General features: G+C 39.6%; 1 protein-coding gene across 2 annotated transcripts in view; it reads right to left on the reverse strand.

The window, feature by feature from the left end:
* Positions 1-2,121: 2,121 nt before the first annotated feature.
* The window catches only part of uvssa (UV-stimulated scaffold protein A), a 102,132-nt gene continuing 85,502 nt past the window's right edge, over positions 2,122-18,751 (reverse strand). For both annotated transcript variants that reach the window (XM_041199168.1, XM_041199177.1), the window contains 2 exons: positions 11,120-11,303; positions 2,122-2,498 (listed from right to left, as the gene is read on the reverse strand). In XM_041199168.1, coding sequence (XP_041055102.1) covers positions 2,405-2,498; positions 11,120-11,303 — 278 coding nt within the window. In that variant the 3' untranslated portion in view covers positions 2,122-2,404. The remainder of the gene's footprint in view (positions 2,499-11,119; positions 11,304-18,751) is intronic.

The raw sequence follows: 18,751 nt of genomic DNA on the forward strand, positions 1-18,751 counted from the left end.
GGGAGAGCTCTCCACTGGTTGGAGTAATACCCGGCACAAAGGAGATGGCTGTGGTTGTTGGAGGTCAATCATCTCAGTCCCAGGACGTCTCTGAAGGAGATCCTCAGGGTAGTGTCCTAGGCCAGCCATCTTCAGCTGCTTCATTAATGACCTTCCTTCCATCATAAGGTCAGAAGTTGGGGTGTTCACATGTTGGGATGTTCAAAACGTTCAACACCATTTCTGACTCCTCAGATACTGAAGCAGTCTGTGTCCATATGCAGCAAGGCCTAGGCAATATTCAGGCTTGGGCTGATAAGTGGCAAGTAACATTCACATCACGCAAGTGCCAGGCAATGACCATCTCCAACAAGAGAAAATCTAACTATCGCCCTTTGATATTCAATGGCATTATCATTGCTGAATCCCCCACTATCAACATCCTGGGGGTTATCATTGACCAGAAATTGAACTGGACCAGCCATATAAGTACTCTGGCTACAAGAGCAGGTCAGGGGCTGGGAATTCTGCAGAGAGTAACTCACCTCCTGACTCCCCAAAGCCTGTCCACCATCTAAGTCAGAAGTGTGATGGAATACTGTCCACTTGCCTGGATGAGTGCAGCTCCAACAACATTCAATAAACTTAACACTATCCAGGATAAAGCAACCCACTTGATTGGCAACCCATTCACAAACATTGACTCCTTCCACCACCGACGAACAGTGGCAGCAGTGTGTACCATGTACAAGATGCACTACAGCAACTGACAAAAGCTCCTTCAACAGCACCTTTGAAACCCATCGGGGAGACGTTGGTGTAGTGGCAATAGTACTGGACTAGTAAGCCAAAGACCCAGGCTATTGCACTGGGTACATGGGTTGAAATCCTACCATGGCAGCTGGTGAAATTTAAGTTCAATTAATATATCTGAAAAATAAAGCTACTCTCAGTGATGGTGACCATGAAGCTATAATCGATTGTTCTAAGAACGCATCTAGTTCACTAACGTCCTTCAGGGAACAACATCTGCTGTCCTTACCTGGCCTGGACGGCCTACATGTCGCACCACACCCACAGCAATGTGGTATGACTCTTAACTGCCCTCTGAAATGGCCTAACCACTCAGTTCAAGGGCAATTAGGGATGGGCAACAAATGCTGGGCTTGCCAGAAACACCCACATCCCAAGAAAGAATGAAATAGGACCTCAACTGCCTAGGACAAGGTTCAGGCACATAAGAACATCAACTTCACCACCAACTTCCCTTCCAAGCTATACACCATCCTGACTTGAAACTATATCAACGTTTCTCCCCTGTCATTGGAACAAAATCCTAGAACTCCTTTCTTAAGAACACTGTGGGTGTATCTGTACCGGAAGTATGGAAATGCAACAGTTCAAGAAGCTGGCTCACCACTACCCTCTCATGGGCATTTAGGATTGGGCAACAAAAACTGGGCTAGCCAACGACACCTACATCCAATGGAAGGATAAAAAACCTCTTCATGTCTCTACCTCGCTTTCTTCCTTTAAGATGTTTCTAAAATGTACCTCTTTGATCAAGCTTTTGGTCATCTGAACTGATATCTCTTTAGGTGGCTCGGTATTGTATTTTGTTTTATAATGGCCCTGTGAAACGCCTTGGTATGTTTTATTACATTAAAGGCATTTTGTAAATATAAGTTGTTGTTGAGGGATGTCCCTTATCTATACCTTGGCCTGGGTGTTTATCATCCTGCTACAATTCACTCCCCTCTCCCTGAAACACCCACCCCACACTCTTCTCCACATTCGCTCTCTGGAAAAAACGTTGGAGCATACCTTTGGGCCACTTAAATATTTCAACAGTCTCTCTCTCTCTGTCTCGAGAAGAGGACCCATTGAGATAGTTTGGCATCAATTAAGTTAGCAAAGCCCAATTACAATGTGAATAAAACATGAATTATAATTAGTAAAGAATCAATCATTGAATCTTTTTTTAAGAAGCAAAGGTTTAAAAGTTATCATATGTATTCAAATACAAAGAAAATCCACAGAGGTTGTAGAAAAGTTTAAATTGATTTGAACTGCTGGCAACAAGAGTAGTCAATCAGTGCATTTTGTTCACTCAATTACACCAAAAAATACCAGGAATAAATCTGAAGTCCAAGCATTTTTTTTATATTACATTATCAATCATAATTATCACCTATTACAATAATTACATAAATGAAATACTCAATTCTTTATAAATGTAGCACACTGCTGTAGGAAAAATCCTTGACAATAAATTAGGTACACTGCAGAATTAAAAAAAGACCACATTCTGTAGGGGGGAAAAAAGGCAGATTTAGAAGCTTGAAACTCATGTTGCAAGAGACCTGAAAATTACAAGTAATGCTGTCAGATAACAAAGTGGTCATTTTTGCTTCTTTTGTTGGCCTTAATGCAATGCATAGTTGAACTGGTTTGCAAACTTTTCATGTTTCCTTTTGTCTATACAAGCCATTGCTTCAGACACTCGTTTCATTGAAGTTCTGTAAAGAAAAACAAATAAAAAACAGGTGTAATATTTGGACCTACAGTTTGCTGGTGCATTACGTTTTGCTCAACACACCCATCAGATTATGGTAAAGCTTTAACTCACTCTTACAGCTGCAAAGAAGACACCATTAGGTCTAACAGTTGCAACAGAAGAAATGAAATAACTACTACAGTATTCCTGAACAAAAACTGGAAAAACTCAGCAGGTCTGGCAGCATCGGCAGAGAAGAAAAGAGTTGACGTTTCGAGTCCTCATGACCCTTCAACAGAACTTCAACAGTATTCCTGTGCTTGTGCTATATTTCATTTTTTTTAAAAACCTACAAAATGTTATATTTGATGTCAGTGTCATTATGCCACAGGAGGCGGCCATTTGGCCCAGTGTAGAGCAATCCAGTCAGTCCCATTCTCCCCACTCTATCCCCGTGGCCATGCAAGTTTAGTCTCCTCAAGTGCCCATCCAATTTTCTTTTGAAATCATTGATTGTCAATGCTTCCATCATTCATAGACAGTGAGTCACAGGGCGCACTACCTTTGTATCACCTGTCCAAAACTTTAAATCTGTCCCCCCCACTCAGTCCATGTACCAACAGATAATGAGAACAGCTCAGCTTTGGCCACTTTATCTAAACCTGTCACATTCTTGTTCACCTTTATCAAAACCTCCCATAAATTTGCTTTGCTCCAAGGAGAACAACCCCAGTTTCTCCAACCTAGTTAAAATCCCTCAACCCTGAATCATTTTGGTTAATCTGCTCTGCATCCTCAAGGACCCTCACATCCTTCCTAAAGTGTGGTGAACAGAAATAGACGCAATACCCTAGCTGGGGCCTAACTTCCAGGTTCAGCATAACTTCCAGCTTTTATGAAGCTCAAGGTCCCATAGGCTTTGCTAACCAATCTTTCAATATGTACTGCCACCTTCAAAGATCTTTGCACATGAACCCTCAGGTCCCTCTGCCCCTGAACACTCTTCAGTCTGATTTAATTTCAAGGGAGGTTGTGGCATAGTGGTATTGTCATTGGCCTGGTAATCCAGAGACCCAGGGTAAAGCTCTGGGGATCCAGGTTCGAATCCCGCCGTAGCAGATGGTGGAATTTGAATTCAATAAAAATCTGGAATTAAAGGATTGTCATAAAAAGCAATCTAGCTCACTAATGCCTTTTAGGGAAGGAAATCTGCTGTCCTTAACAGTGGTAATATATTTCTGAGAACTGAAGGGAAAATGTTTGGAGAGTCATGGGCCCCAATTTTAAAAGCTCCATCATTGGTAGATTTCAAAAAGGCACCCAATAAGGAACATAGGAGTAGGCTATTTGGCCCTTTGAGCCTGCTCCGCCATTCAATAAGATCATGCTATGGTATTAGCTTCACTTTCCTGCGTGCCCCCCATAACCCTTGACTTCCTTGCCTAACAAAAATCTGAATTTATTCAAGGCAGAGTTAGACAAAGACCCAGCCTTCATTACTTACTGGGGAAGAGAATTCCACACATCAACGACCCTTTGGGAGAAAACATTTCTCCTCATCTCCGTCTTAACAGGGAGGTCTCCTTATTTAAACTACGGCCCCTAGTTTTAGTCTTCCCCACAAGAGGAAACATCCTCCAGGTATATGCCCCATCAAGTCCACTCAAGATCTTATATGTTTCAATAAGATCACCCTTCATTCTTCTAAACTCCTGGGCTAACCTGATCAACCCTTCTTCATAAGACAACCTCTTTATCCCAGGAATGAGTCGAGTGAACCTTCTCTGAACTGTTTCTAAAGCAATTATATCCTTTTTTAAAATAAAAAGATCAAAACTGCACACAGTATAAAACTGCACAAAAGGATGTGGTCTCACCAAGGCTCTGTACAGCTCTAGTGAAACTTCCCTACTTTTATATTTCATTCCTCTTGCAATAAATGCCAACATTCCATTTGTTTTCATAATTATTTGTTGTACCTGTATACTAACGGTATGAGATTCATGTACCAGGACGCCTAAGTCACTCTGCACCACCAAGTTCTGCAATCTTTCTCCATTTAAATAGTATACTGCTTTTCTATTCTTCCTGCCAAAGTGAACTAGTTCACATTTACCCACATTATACTCCATCAGCCAAGTATTTGCCCACACACTTAACCTGTCTATATCCCTGAAGAAGGGTCATACGGATTTGAAATATTAGCTCTGTTTCTCTCTTCACAGATGCTGTAGACCTGCTGAGTTTTTCTAGCATTTTCTGTTTTTGTTTCAGATTTCCAGCATCCGCAGTATTTTGCTTTACCTCCTTTTGAGGACTTACTTTCCTAGCTTGGTGTCATTGGTAAATTTAGCTATTCATTCCCTTCATCCAAGTCATTGATATAGATTGTAAGTAGTTGAGGACCCAGCACTGATTCCTGTGGCACTCCACTAGATACATGAAGTGCCATACAATAGGTTAATAGGCAAAAACAAGGATAATGGAGTTGGAGGTAATATATTAGGGGATTAGTTAAAAGATAGGAAGCAAGGAATAGCGATAAATAGGGCATTTACAAGTATGCAGGCTGTGATTACTGAGGTGCCATAAGGATCAGTGCTGGAGACTCGCTATTTACAATCTATATTAATGACGGAGAGTAATGTATCTAAGTTTACTGATGGTACAAAGCTTGGTGGAAATGTAATTTGTGAGGACACAAAGAAGCTGCAAAGTGATATATACGTAGATATTTACGTGAATGGGAATCAAGGTGGTAGATGGAGTATAGAATGGAGAAGTGTGAGGCTATTCACTTTGGTATTAAAAATTGAAAAGTTGAAACTGGTAAATGTTGATGTCCAGAGGTACAGTAAGCAATTAATAAGGCAAATGGCATGTTGGCCTTTATTGCATGGGAATTGAAGTACAAGAAAAGGGAAGTTGTGCCACAATGTACTGGGCTTTGGTGAGACCACACCTGCAGTACTGTGTGCAGTTTTGGTCTCCATATCTAATGCAGGATATACTTGCATTGGCGGTGGTACAATAGAGGTTCAACAGATTGGTTTCTGAAATGAGAGGGTTGTCCTATGATGAGAAGTTGAGTAAATGAGGCCCATATTCTCTGGAGTTTAAAAGAATCAGAGGTGATCTCATTGCAAGATGTAAGATTCTGAAGGGGCTTGACAGAGACAACACCGAAAGGCTACTTCCCTTAGCTGGGGAATCTAGAACACGGGGGCAGTTTCAGGATAGGGGAGGGTCACTCAGTTGAGGAGAAATTTCTTTACTCAAAAGCGGTGACTTTGGAGTTCTCTACCCCAGAGGGTTGTGGATGCTCCATCACTGAATACATTTAAGGTTGAGATAGACAGATTTTTGGTCACTTGGGGAATCAAAGGATATGGGGAGTGGCAGGAAAATAGAGTTGAGGTAGAAGACCAGCTATGATAGTATTGAACAGCAGAGTACGTTCGAGCAGCCATATGCTCTACTCCTTTTCCTATTTCTTTTGTTCTTATACATCATTTTCGCACTTCTTAGAGACCAATTAGATAAAAGCATTGGCTTAGAAATGGGAGTAGCACACTGAAATTTGATATTCCATTAATTCAAGGTGGCAATAAAATGATTTGCAAACAAATATTTCGATGGAGCCCTACTGATAAATTGTGGGACTGTGCAGGCTAAAGTTAAGGAAGATAAAATTCAACCTCAGCCAGGATACAAAGTGGGTGATAGAGAGCAGCTGACCATTGCGCATCTTACCCAGTGTTTCTCACCATTGGCTTCAACAGGTGGAAGATCGAACAGGATGTATAATGGATGGCTAACCTGCTATGGAAAGTAAATGTGGCTGGGCAGATTCACTGCAGCTGCTTTTACGGCCCTACCAAAGTTGAATTTGCCCTAAGAAAGATCAATGTCTAGGGCCCTAAGGACAAATGGATGGAAGCATGGCAATGTGCTTGGATATTTTAGCAATCACTCCTATAAATACACTTTATATTCTCCATGATTTGCAGTGCCCTATTTTCTATACATCTTGGTAAATGATTATGAGACCCAAGCATTGTAATAGAGAACTGTCAATCTGTTCACCAGCTTCTGGGATATGTCACATGCCTGCACAAGAATTTTCTATCTAAAACACTAAAGCGAGACACAGGCATTGGACCAAGTGATTTTATTTATATAAGGTTAATGAATGAACAATAACCAAAAAATACAGTCCTCTATATTCCTCCAAATCTTCTTAATATATCTGCTTTTGGAAATCCACTGATTAGCTAAGAGAGAAGGCAACAAAATAATTGAAATCAATGTATAAGATCCCAATCACAATATTGCAAGATAACGATAGATGGGGAAGGCAATTTTGCCTAATCACTGACAAACAATTCAGTAAAAAAGCTGATTAATGGTCCATTTATGGGGAGATGGTGGTAATGTCACTCATCTAGCAATCCAGAAGCCCAGGCTAATGCTCAGGAGACATAATTGAATGCCCACCACTGGAATACAAAGCTAGTTTCAATAATGGTGACCATGAAACTATCATAGATTGTTGTAAAAACCCATCTGGCTCATCACTGTCCTTTAGGGAAGGAAATCTACCATCCTTATATGGCCCAGCCTACCTGTGACTCCAGACCCACAGCAATGTGGTTGACTCTGAACTGCCCTCTGAAATGACCATGCAAACCACTCAGTTCAAGGGCAGTTAGGGATGGCAACAAATGCTGGCCTTGCCAGTGATGTTCCCATCCCATGAGATAATGAAGAAAAAAAAAATAGTACAAGCTTGAGTGAGCAGTCACTTGGTTGGAAAATAATGAACAATAGAATAGCCAAAAGCAAAATATTGCTGATGTTGGAAATCTGGAACATAAACTAAAAATGCTGGAAAGACTCAGCAGGTCAAGCAGCATCTGTAGAGAAAATACAAATGCCAAGCAGCTCAACTGGGCCTCTGAAGGGTTCAAGTCAGGTACAGCACAACTGAAATATTGAATTTGGGTTATAAGTCAACCACAATATGTGGTTATGCTGCAATAGATCCAAATAATAATTTTAATTTGTATTGTATCCCTTTGCAATACAATATATTTGCCTTTTTACTATTTCTTTCAAGACACATGGACAGATGTTTTTCTAGGCTTCTTTCTGTACAATCAGTCCTTTAACACAAACTTTCTCTCTCTCTTTTAGCTTTTGCCCTATACTGTGCATTTATCACATTGAACAGTATGTTACTTAATGCACAAAATGATTTTACAGTTCTGGGACACAAGCCTAACCTAATCCACCTTAGTACCTGCAGATGACACAAAATTTGGAACTTTAGTCAACTATGAGAGGATTGTGATAGACTTCAAGAGGAAGGTGGGGGGAATGGGCGAGCACATGCTAGATGCAATTGAAATGCTGAGAAGTGCAAAGTAATACATTTTGGCAGGAAGAATGGAGCGAGGCAACATAAACTAAAGGGTACAATTCTAAAGGTGGTGCAGGGACTGAGAGATATGTGCACAAAGTGCTGAAGGTGGTGAACTGTTCAAGGTTCAGAAATAGCTAAAAAGGATCATAAGATCCTGGGCTTTATACATAGAGGCATAGAGCACGAAAACAAGGAAGTTATGATAAACCTTTGTAAGACACTGGTTTGGCTCAATTCGAGTATTGCATCCAATTCTGGCCACCACACTTTAGGAAGTATGTGAAGATTTTAGAGAAGGTGCAGAATGGTTCCAGGGATGAGGGACTTCAGATAGATTGGAGAATCTCCCTAGAGAAAAAGAGGCTGAGAGGACATTTGATAGAGGTGTTCAAAATCATGAGCTGTCATGACAGAGTAGACATAGCAACTGTTTCCTTTGGCAGAAGAGTCGAGAACCAGAGAATGCCAATTTAAAGCGACTGGCAAAGAACCATTGGCGAGATGAGGAAATTGTTTTTTTAAATACAGCGTGTGGTTACAATCTGGAATACATTCCCTGAAAGGGTGATGCAGGCTTAGTCAACTGTGGCTTTTAAAAGGGAACAGCATTAGCACCTGAAGGGAAAACATTTGTAGGACTACGGGGAAGGGGCTGGGGAGTGGGACTAGCTGACTTTCTATTTCAGAGGACTCAATGGGTCAAATAGCCTCCTTCTGTGCTGTAACCATTCTATGATTCTATGAAGATGACATTTGGTAATTTAAATATTAACTCGCTGCCTTTTTCCTGGTTTGATCCCCACTCTCCTTCCCTGCTTGAATTCATTTTTATGGACTATGTCTTACAGGATTTATGGAGAGCAGTGTAATTCAAACATTTTCCAGAAGAACCTTTCATTTAGTAGTCACCTATGGCAGAGTTCATTCTTCAAGTGTTTAGGATCTTTTTCTGAGAGACCTTTACAAGCATCTTCCTGCCTTGCTTAGGTAACTTTAATTCACCTTTGGATGGAAAATGTAAACAAAGTCATTTTTGCTTAATTAGTTTTGGAAATCATTCATGCTGGTCTTTAAAACTGAAAAGGGACAACCAGTATCCAAAGGTTTAAGGGTTTCATGCAAATGGCATCAATGAATTTGGTTTTAAGCAACTGCCTTTCTTTTAATGGGTTTAAAAAAAATGTTCACACCCAATCCCTTGAACTAATCTACAGCAACAAAAACATGCTTAGTATTGTAGCTCTGGTTCATTAGGAATGATTAGTTTGAACAAAACTATACAATAAATACCCAAAAGGAAAAGCCTGAGTTTAATAAAAATTGCAATAACTCAAATACGAGCGTCTGAACACTGATTTCCCCTGCAGCAGTTACAAAAGAGATCAATACTTTAAGCTATGTAATACCTTGAAAATACATTCTGTTAATAAAAGCACACCAGGCCACTGTGTACATTTAACAGTATCATTTCTATCTCCAAGACCTGTGAAATTAGGAAACTGCAGAGCTGCAGCCCAAATATCTAATTCTTAAGAGGAGTCTTTAGCACTAATTCAGTGGCCTTGACATGTCCTGGTGTGTAATGTTAAGTCTGGCATCAGCATCACTGCACTGTGTGGTGCTGTAAATGAAATGATATCCATCTCAGTCCTGTGCAACCACTCACTAAATTCTATTGACAAGAACAGCAGGATTTTATTACTTGAAAAATTCAAGCTTTTTCTTTCCTCGTGGCAAAAAATGCTGGAAGATTAATTAACCCTCTAAGCACTGCAGAACATAACTTTAGGTCAGGACATGAAGATGTTGCGTTTTATAGGTCATTTACATTGTATCTATATTTTGTATGGTTTTGTTTTGGAGTGATGCAAATGTATTGGGAAGCAGCCAGCAACTGATATAACTGACCAGTTGATCTGTGTGTGATGACGTTGGTTGAGGAATAAATGATCAGAAGAATAACATTGTCCCTTTTTCAAGCCTAACAAGCAGATGGGGCTTTGGTTTAAATAAAACTGCACCTCTAACAATGCAGCACTCCCTCAGTGCTTACATTGAAATGTCACATCAGATAATAACATAATCTCAAAATTTGTAGGTACCACAAAATTCAAAAACTTAGTAAACAATAAGAAGCATTATAATAGACATCAGGAGGGCATGGACATAGATTGGTGAAATGGCCAGATACAGGGTAGTTGAAATTTAACAGAGGAGTGTTTCATAAGAAGAATGAGGAAAGACAATATTAACCAAATGGTACATTTTCAAAGGGAATGCAAGAACAAAGAGACAAGCAGGTACAGGTACACAAGTCTTTGAAGGTGACAGAATAAGTTGGGAGAAGGCCATAAAAAAATTTACATGTTCCTGGGCTTTATAGATAGAGGCACAGAGGACTAAAGAAAGGATGTTATGCTGAACCTTTATAAGCCCCAGATGGAATACTGTGTTACATTCTGGGCACCACACTTTGGGAAAGGTGTCAAAACCTTACAGAGTGCATAGGAGATTTATTAGAATGGTAGCGGGAATAAAGACTTTAATCAAGTGGAGACACCAGATAAACTGGGGTTGTTCTCCTTAAAGTTGAGAACGTTATAGGGAGATTTGATAGAGGTGTTCAATTTTATGAAGGGCATTCATAAAGTAAAGGATTAGCTATTTCTACTGGCAGGAAGATCAGTAACCAAGGACAAGTCAGGTAATTGGCAAAAGAACCAGAGGTGATATAAGGATGACTTTTTTTAATGCAGTGTTTCTCTATGATCTGTACTGCATGACCTAAAGGGTGGTGGATTTAGATGCAATAGTAACTTTTAAAAGAGAATTGAATAAATACATCAAGTGGAAAAATTTGCAGGGCTATGAGAAAATAGCAGAGAAATGGGACTAATTGGATAGCTCTTTCAAGGAATAGCCTCATTCAATGCTGTATCATTCATTGGTTTGCCAGAATACCTTGGAATTAGTAGCAAAAGAAAAACATATTAGGTGTACATACTGTGGGATAATGCATCAAAACCAAATGATAAACTTCCAATTTGGGAAAGAGACATAAGTACTTATAATTTTAAAAAATCAAAATTATGTTTTGAATTTCAAAAAAATCAGCTTAATGCACCATGGTAGGCACATTTGTTCCAGGTAAAAGTAATGATTCCTAAACTAATAGAAATGGGAGCGCTTCAAAAGAAAATACTGAATAAAGTCCTTACTTGTTGAACACTCGTTTCTCGAGCCTTGATCGAGTTGTATTACTCTGCTGGTTCAAATCAGTGAGATTTGGATACTTTTTCTTCTTTCCTTTTCCCTTTTTACTTTGTTTGTCAAATTTCGAAGAACCAAGATCTACGCCTGTGGCAGCTTCAATCTCACGCATCAATTCTGGATCTCGCCAGTCTGTCAGGAAAGAAGTAGCTGTGAATTCCCTACAATTCTGGGAGTATCAGTTATGTTTTTAAGACTTTTCTAACCACCTTATTGAACATTATTTTGACCTTTCTTCCATTTTTTAATACTTTCAAGAGTATCTATCCTTGATTTAAGATCTAAGTAAGCATTTGTACTCAGGAGATGAACAGCAAACTTTGGCTGGTAATTGCCTTCAAAAATAAGAGTCATCTTATCCCTTTAGGATTTCACTCATATTTTTAAATGGTGCAGCATTACATCAGACATTATTACGAGTTTAAAATAGCAAATAAATTTATTTTACAAAAGATAACCAAGCACGTAAGTAACAGTTATATGATTGTGACTTATCTACAGCAGGTGTCTTTTTTCTTAATACATCAAGTAGATAAAATAATAAAAAGATCTAAGACCAATGCTAATTATTTGAAAATAACTTTTTCTAGAATCGAATTTCCTTTCACTCTTGGAGGCTAAAATACTACCACCTCCAAGACATACCTGACCTGTAAATACGTTGCCATTCCTTGATTGTCAGAATCCTGGGACTTCCTATCTAAACACTGTGGGAATATCTTCATCTTCATCACATGAACTGCAGGGGTTTAAGGTGGCTCAGCAACATCTTCTCAGAGGCAATTAGAGATGGGCAATAAATGCTGGCCTTGCCATGACACCAATGACTTGAAAATAATTTTAAAGAATATTCTAATGTTATTTGGAAATTGAAACAGGTTTTCGTCTCTCTTTTAGCAGTTTCAAAATGACCAATTCCTTATCTAAGATTTTCAAACTTACTCTTGCCTCCCCACCCTCTGATTCAGACAGACTTAGTCTTTTACAGCCAGGAAAAAGTTACCTAAATTGAGTATTACACTACTCAAATCCAAGACATATAAATGGAATTAGTTATACATATTTTTTTCAAATCTGAGTATTCCCCTCCACAGTCTGCTACTGACAAAACTTGCAGCACTGCATCAAAATTAACTTGGTACAGAGATCTGAACTGGAGTGTGCTTTGTTAAACTGCTTACTGTATATAGTATAGCTAGATGTAAAGAAACATTGGTGTTCACACTTACATAAAATACATTCTTTATAATTCATCCCAATATAAACCTTTTAAATTCCCTGCAGCTGGCACACCACACTATTACATCATCGCAAAATACAGCATGGCTTGATTTTGTGCTGCATCTGGTATTATATATTGGCATACTGTGACTGCATTGAGTAATGCTTTCACAACCAATGTCTTCTTTGATATCAGTCTGCCAGTCACATGGCATCCTTTGGGATCATAACTTCCCTTAAGCCTGTTAAGACCTCTTAACTCTCCCGCATTTCCTGGCTCCATAATCAGGTAAGTTTATTTCAAAAACTTACCTTGTTGACTGTGGCCTAACAGGCAGTGTTAAGCCTGGCTTTCCTCAGAGCAAATGTATCTTGTAGTGAGGGCCTCAAACATGCATTGAGTCCCTTATTTCTTTACAAATGGCCTACTTGCCTGCTTTCAGGCATGGGTCACTGCATGAGGATTATGTCCTTTTCCAATATAGTGGATGGCACACTTGCAGCCAGAAATGTGTGAGCGCTTCCTTCCGCTCATATCTGATGAATTTATAGACCCTAATGTCTAGGTACACCATAAAAAAATTCCAGTCAAATTATTTAAAAATAGGCCCTGAAATTTCACAATGGTCTACAGATTTCCTGCTAGAACCCGCAGAAAAAAAGGTGTAAACAGCTATACAAATTATTTATCCATGGGTTATACCCATTTTACATCAAAATTACGGTGACAGACTAGTAAAAACCCTAAAGAAATTTAGGGCTAGGCTGTTCTATCTAAATCACGACTGGCTGAAACCCTTTATCTCAACGAGCACAAAAGCTCAACAGCAGATAGGGATTTTAGGGAGAAAGGAGTGATCTGATTTTGTTCTTTTTAAAATCAGTCCCCAGAAAGATACTGTGATTCACACAGGGTTAAATCAGTGTTAAATGTCATCCACAAATGGAGCTGGAGCAAGATAAGGGAGAAAAGAAAGTGAGGCTCATGAAGAAAGTTGATCCAAAAGATTTATTTAATCTTGAGAGAGATTAAATATAAAGTAACAGAAGTCAAAAAATGAAACCATTAATCCATGATTAAGGCCAAAATAAAGCACAGTTAGACACAAGACCTTCCAATAACAACAAGGCGGTACCAGCTTAGAGCTCCATGAATGGGACACTTGTATAAATACGGCAAAAAATACTGGGGCCCAGTCAGTATGAAATGAGCATTTCAACAAAATGAAGGACCAATTTAAAAGCCTTTGAAAAGAAATCAATAGAGTGCCAAGGAAGAACAGTCTTTAGAGCCTTGATGGACCCTAAAGCTCTTCATATAGTGTTGCTGACTTTACTGATGGTGAAAAAAATTACACAGTTTGGGAAAAAAAAAATCAATACTGTAGTTAGTAAAGAGATGCTATTTCACATCTGACTGGCCAGCGGCCTGCCTTTCTGTGGTTGTCCTGATACCTGTTTGTTAACAAGTCACTAAAGGCTGAAAGACCAGATATTCTTGAGTACTGACACAAAAAGTAGGTACTTAATTTGCTTCTATGTGCAATCCATTGGAAAGGATGAAAGCTGCAGATTAGTAGGTCACTGTGCTTTATCATCGATTCATAGTATCAAGGCCTAGTCATCATTATGGGGGGCATCTGCGTTACACTTAAGGTTTTATGTAAACACTGCAAACTAGGAAAGAATCAAGTGATTTAGAAAGGATCAGACTGCAGGAAGCACCATTGTTCTATGCACATTTTCTGCTGTCATTCCCAAATAGATTGTAATACTGTTATGTCTATGTTCATTCACTGTGTCAAACAGTGTTTGGGATTCAATCTATTTTAAAATGGAACACTGAACACTTCAAACTGCTGAATTCCAAGTGAATTCTAGATTCAAAGCCACCTGGAGTTAGCAGAGCAGCACAGTTAACATCACAGATTACACACATGGCCATCAGCTTGGTTTTAAATGCACACTTCCTTCAAAATCTTCGATACGCATAGCACAAAACTGAAATTATTTGATTGGTGCATTACAATATCCATTAAAATCAAATGAACATCAAAACCAAAAATTATCGATCTGGAAATAACAGCAGAAAATGATGCATCTTGCAATCTGATCCTTGGAAATGCAAAGTATCATTCGTGTTAAGCATTTTACTTGACACAAGAGATAGACATGAAGGGACAATGTTATCCAGAAAAAATATCTTGCAAGACACTTGCAAGCAGGCACGTAATGCGGAAGGGTGAGATAACAGGTTCAGTGACACATGGCATTATTGCATCAATAATTTTTTTTTAGCACAGATTAAAAGAACAATTGCAAATACTTTAAATCTGAAAAGCTTTTACCAAAGAGTCCCATCCAAAGTGCTACTCTACCTTTCAATTTAAAGATCACAGAATCATAATGGCACAGAAGGAGGCCATTCGGCCCATCGTGTCTGTAATGGCTCTCCAGATGAGCATTATGGCCGAGTGCCATTGCCCTGCCTTTTCCGCGTATCCTTTTCCTTGCACATTGTTTCTATTCAAATAATCGTCTTAATATCCTCTTGAATGCCTCCACCACACTTTCAAGCAGTGCATTCCAGACCTGAACCACTCATTATATGAAAAAGTTTTTTCTCACATCACACTTGCTTCTTTTGCAAATCACTTTAAATCTGTGCCCTTTGATTCTTGATCCTTTTATGAGTGGGAACAGCTTCTCCCCATTTACTCTGTCCAACCCCTCATGATTTTGAACATCTCTATCAAATCTCCTTTCAGCCTTCTTCTCTCCAAGGACAACAGTCCCAACCTCTCCAATCTATCCTCATAGCTGAAGTTTCTCATCGCTGGGACTGTTCTTGTAAACCTCTTCTGTACGCTTTCCATTGTTTTCACATCCTTCCTATAATATGGTGCTCAGGACTGTACACAATATTCCAGCTGAGGTCTAATGAGTGTCTTATAAAAATTCAGCATAACCTCCCTTCTCTTGTACTCCATTCCCCTATTAATAAAGGCCAGAATACTATATGCTTTATTAACTGCTCTCTCCATCTGTCCTGCCACCTTCAATGATCTATGCACATATACACCCAAGTCTTTCTGCTCCTGCACCCTCTTCAAAATTTCACCCCTTTTTTTATATTGTCTGTCCATGTTCTTCCTACCAAAATGCATCACCTCACACTTCTCTGCATCGAACTTCATCTGTCACCTATCTGTCCTCTCCACCAACTTGTCCATGTCCTCTGCTGATGCTGATCAATATGTTGCATATTTCCAGCTTTTTGTGACTATATTATTTTTGACTCTAGTACAAAAACAGGTAAGATTGGATGATAGAAGTTATTTGCAAATAGATCCTGCAGAGTAGATCAACTTCTTTCCTATATTATGCCAAAAAAGCAGCTCTTTCTGACCATTGCTTCAGGAAATCCACCTGCCCAGAAACTATGGTGACAATATCTCAGTAGAGGATGATATTCAAGATGTGAATTAATTTTCCCATTAAAAAATACTAGGAATGCACTATAGCGCAATCAGTTTACTCAAAACATAAGAACTAGGAGCAGGAGTAGGCAATTCAGCCCCTCGAGCCTGCACCGCCATTCAATATGATCATGGCTGATCTCATTTCGGCCTCAACCCCAATTTCCTGACCTCTCCCCATCAGCCTGTTACTAATTAAAAATCTATCTCCTCCTTAAATTTATTCAGCGTCCCGGCATCCACTGCACTCTGAGGTAGCGAATTCCACAGATTCACAACCCTTTGAGAAAAGTAATTCCTCCTCAACTCTGATTTAAATCTACCACCCCTTAGCCCAAAACTGTGGCCTCTCATTCTAGAATGCCCCAGAAGGGGAAACATCCACTCCATGTCTATTTTGTCTATCCCCTTTAGCATCTTATATACCTCAATTAGATCTCCTCTCATCCTTCTAAATTCTAGCGAGTATAGGCCTAAACTGCTCAATCTCTCTTCATAAGACAAGCCCCGCATCTGGAATCAATCTAGTGAACCTTCTCTGAACCGCCTCCAATGCAACTACATCCTTCCTCAAGTAAAGGGGCCAAAACTGTGCCCAGTACTGCAGGTGCGGTCTCACCAATGCCTTGTACAGTTGCAACAACACTTCCCTATTTTTATACTCTATTCCTTCAACAATAAATGCTAAAATTCCACTTACCTTCCTTATTACCTGCATACTAGCTTTTAGCGATTCATGCACGAGGACACCCAGATCCCTCTGCAATGAAGCATTCTGAAGTTTCTCTCCATTTAAATAATAAGCCGCCTTTTTATTCTTCTGACAAAAAAGGATAACCTCACACTTATCCACGTTAAACTCCATCTGCCAAATTTTGGCCCATTCACCTAACCTGTCCATATCCATTTGTATGTTTCTTATTTCTTCATTGCAACTTACTTTCCCACCTATTTTGGTGTCACCTGCAAATTTAGCTATAGTACCTTCTATCCCTGAATCCAAGTCATTCATATAGATTGTAAATAGTTGGGGCCCAAGGACCGAACCCTGTGGCACCCCACTAGTTACAGCTTGCCATCCAGAAAAAGACCCATTCATCCCGACTCTCTGCTTTCTGTTGGTTAGCCAATCCTCTATCCAAGCTAATATATTACCCATAACTCTGTGTGATCTTATCTTGTGTATTAATGTTTTGTGCGGCACCTTATCAAAGGCCTTCTGGAAGTCCAAATGTATTACACCTACAGGATCCCCATTATCCACTTTGCTTGTCACATCTTCAAAGAACTCTAGCAATTTAGTCAAACATGATTTACTCTTCATAAAACCATGCTGACTCTGATAGATTGCATTTTGACTTTCCAAATGCTCCATTACTACTTCCTTAATAACGGATTCCAACAATTTCCCAACGACAGACGTTAAACTAACTGGTCTATAGTTTAAAACAAAAACAGAATTACCTGGAAAAACTCAGCGTTTCCTACTCCAGCTTTTTGAATAAGTGGGAGGCAGAAGAGAAACATGAGCACCCTTATGAAGATTTAAGAGACTTAGTATTCACTGAACTAGCCAACATATTCCCTAATTTTTCCTTAAATTTCCCTCTTATTCTCAGAAAGTCTGAATTAATTTAAATATAAGATTATTTTAAAAATCAAAAAACTCTAGTTCTTCAACAGAATCTATAGAATCTAATTCGGTCAACCAAATAATTGGGTGTAGGCTGCCTGGCGGTGATTCAAAGGGATGTAGAAGGACAGCTCCTGTAGGGAAAGCCTTCTGTCTGCTCAGAGGTTTCCCCCGATTCCAGCTGCAAATGCAGGAAGTGCGTACCTGATTGAGCCAGTATGAGTGAAGGTTTGATGGGACAGGCTTTGGGAACTTGCTGTCATAGGAGAAAGAGCAGCCTGAAGGGATTGAAAATATTCAACCTTGATTCCTGGGTTTGGAGGACACTTCAAGACCTCTTGCATGGGGCCCTCTCCTGTTGATGCCTCCAGGTGCCCACCTGCTGACTTTTGAACGCAAGATGTGCAGCCTAACAGGTGAGCCCTACATTTAGAGGTGGATTCAGTCAAAAACACAAAATGTATTGGATACTATGTTCTTATCCTTCATATTTACTTGTTTGCATATGGGGCAGGGTAGTCTGACCAGCAGTATGAATCCTTAAGAAAATAGTTGGGAAGCAAAGACAGAATGAAGTACAACCCCCAGTAATTTAATGCTCTCTTTTATCCCTAAATCTTCTGATAGATCAGTGAACGTATGGCAACAAGCCTAGACTTAAGTATATAAAAAAATCAACTATCATTACAAACTTTAGGTGTTCCTTTCATAAAAAAAAACTAATTTTCACATTTGTAAGCTTTTGATACCACTCAATCTGTTTTCTTTTCCTATACTGCACAACAAATAAATAAAATGATGTCCTTAGTTCGTTCTCAAAGATGCATCTTCTGGTTTGGCAAGTGCTAAGAAAATGACAGCCCTATGGCAAAGCAAAAACTCTCCTGCTCTCTCGCAGGAGGTGAGCAGTCTGCCTTCTTTTCTGGCTTCTGACCTTTTTGTAGGTTTCAATCCCAAAGCAGAGGTGAGGTTGACCTGTCCGTTGCGTCCTTCAGCCTCATGTTAACTGCCATGTTTGTCCACACAATAGGCGGCATTTAATGGAGGTGACGGGAGACTTGCCTAGCATATGAAGAGCCAGCGAGAGCCCTCTGTCACCTCTTTTTGGGAAGACCTGCCATATTAAGTGCCTCTTAGGTACTTAAGTGGCCAACAGTGTGCCTTCCCTGATATCAAGGACCCTGGCGTGCAAATCCTGCCTCCCTATCCTCCCACCCTCGAGAGTTGCCAGCAAATAAAAGGAAATG

Source organism: Carcharodon carcharias, chromosome 1 (genome assembly GCF_017639515.1).
Source record: "Carcharodon carcharias isolate sCarCar2 chromosome 1, sCarCar2.pri, whole genome shotgun sequence".
NCBI lineage: Eukaryota > Metazoa > Chordata > Chondrichthyes > Lamniformes > Lamnidae > Carcharodon > Carcharodon carcharias.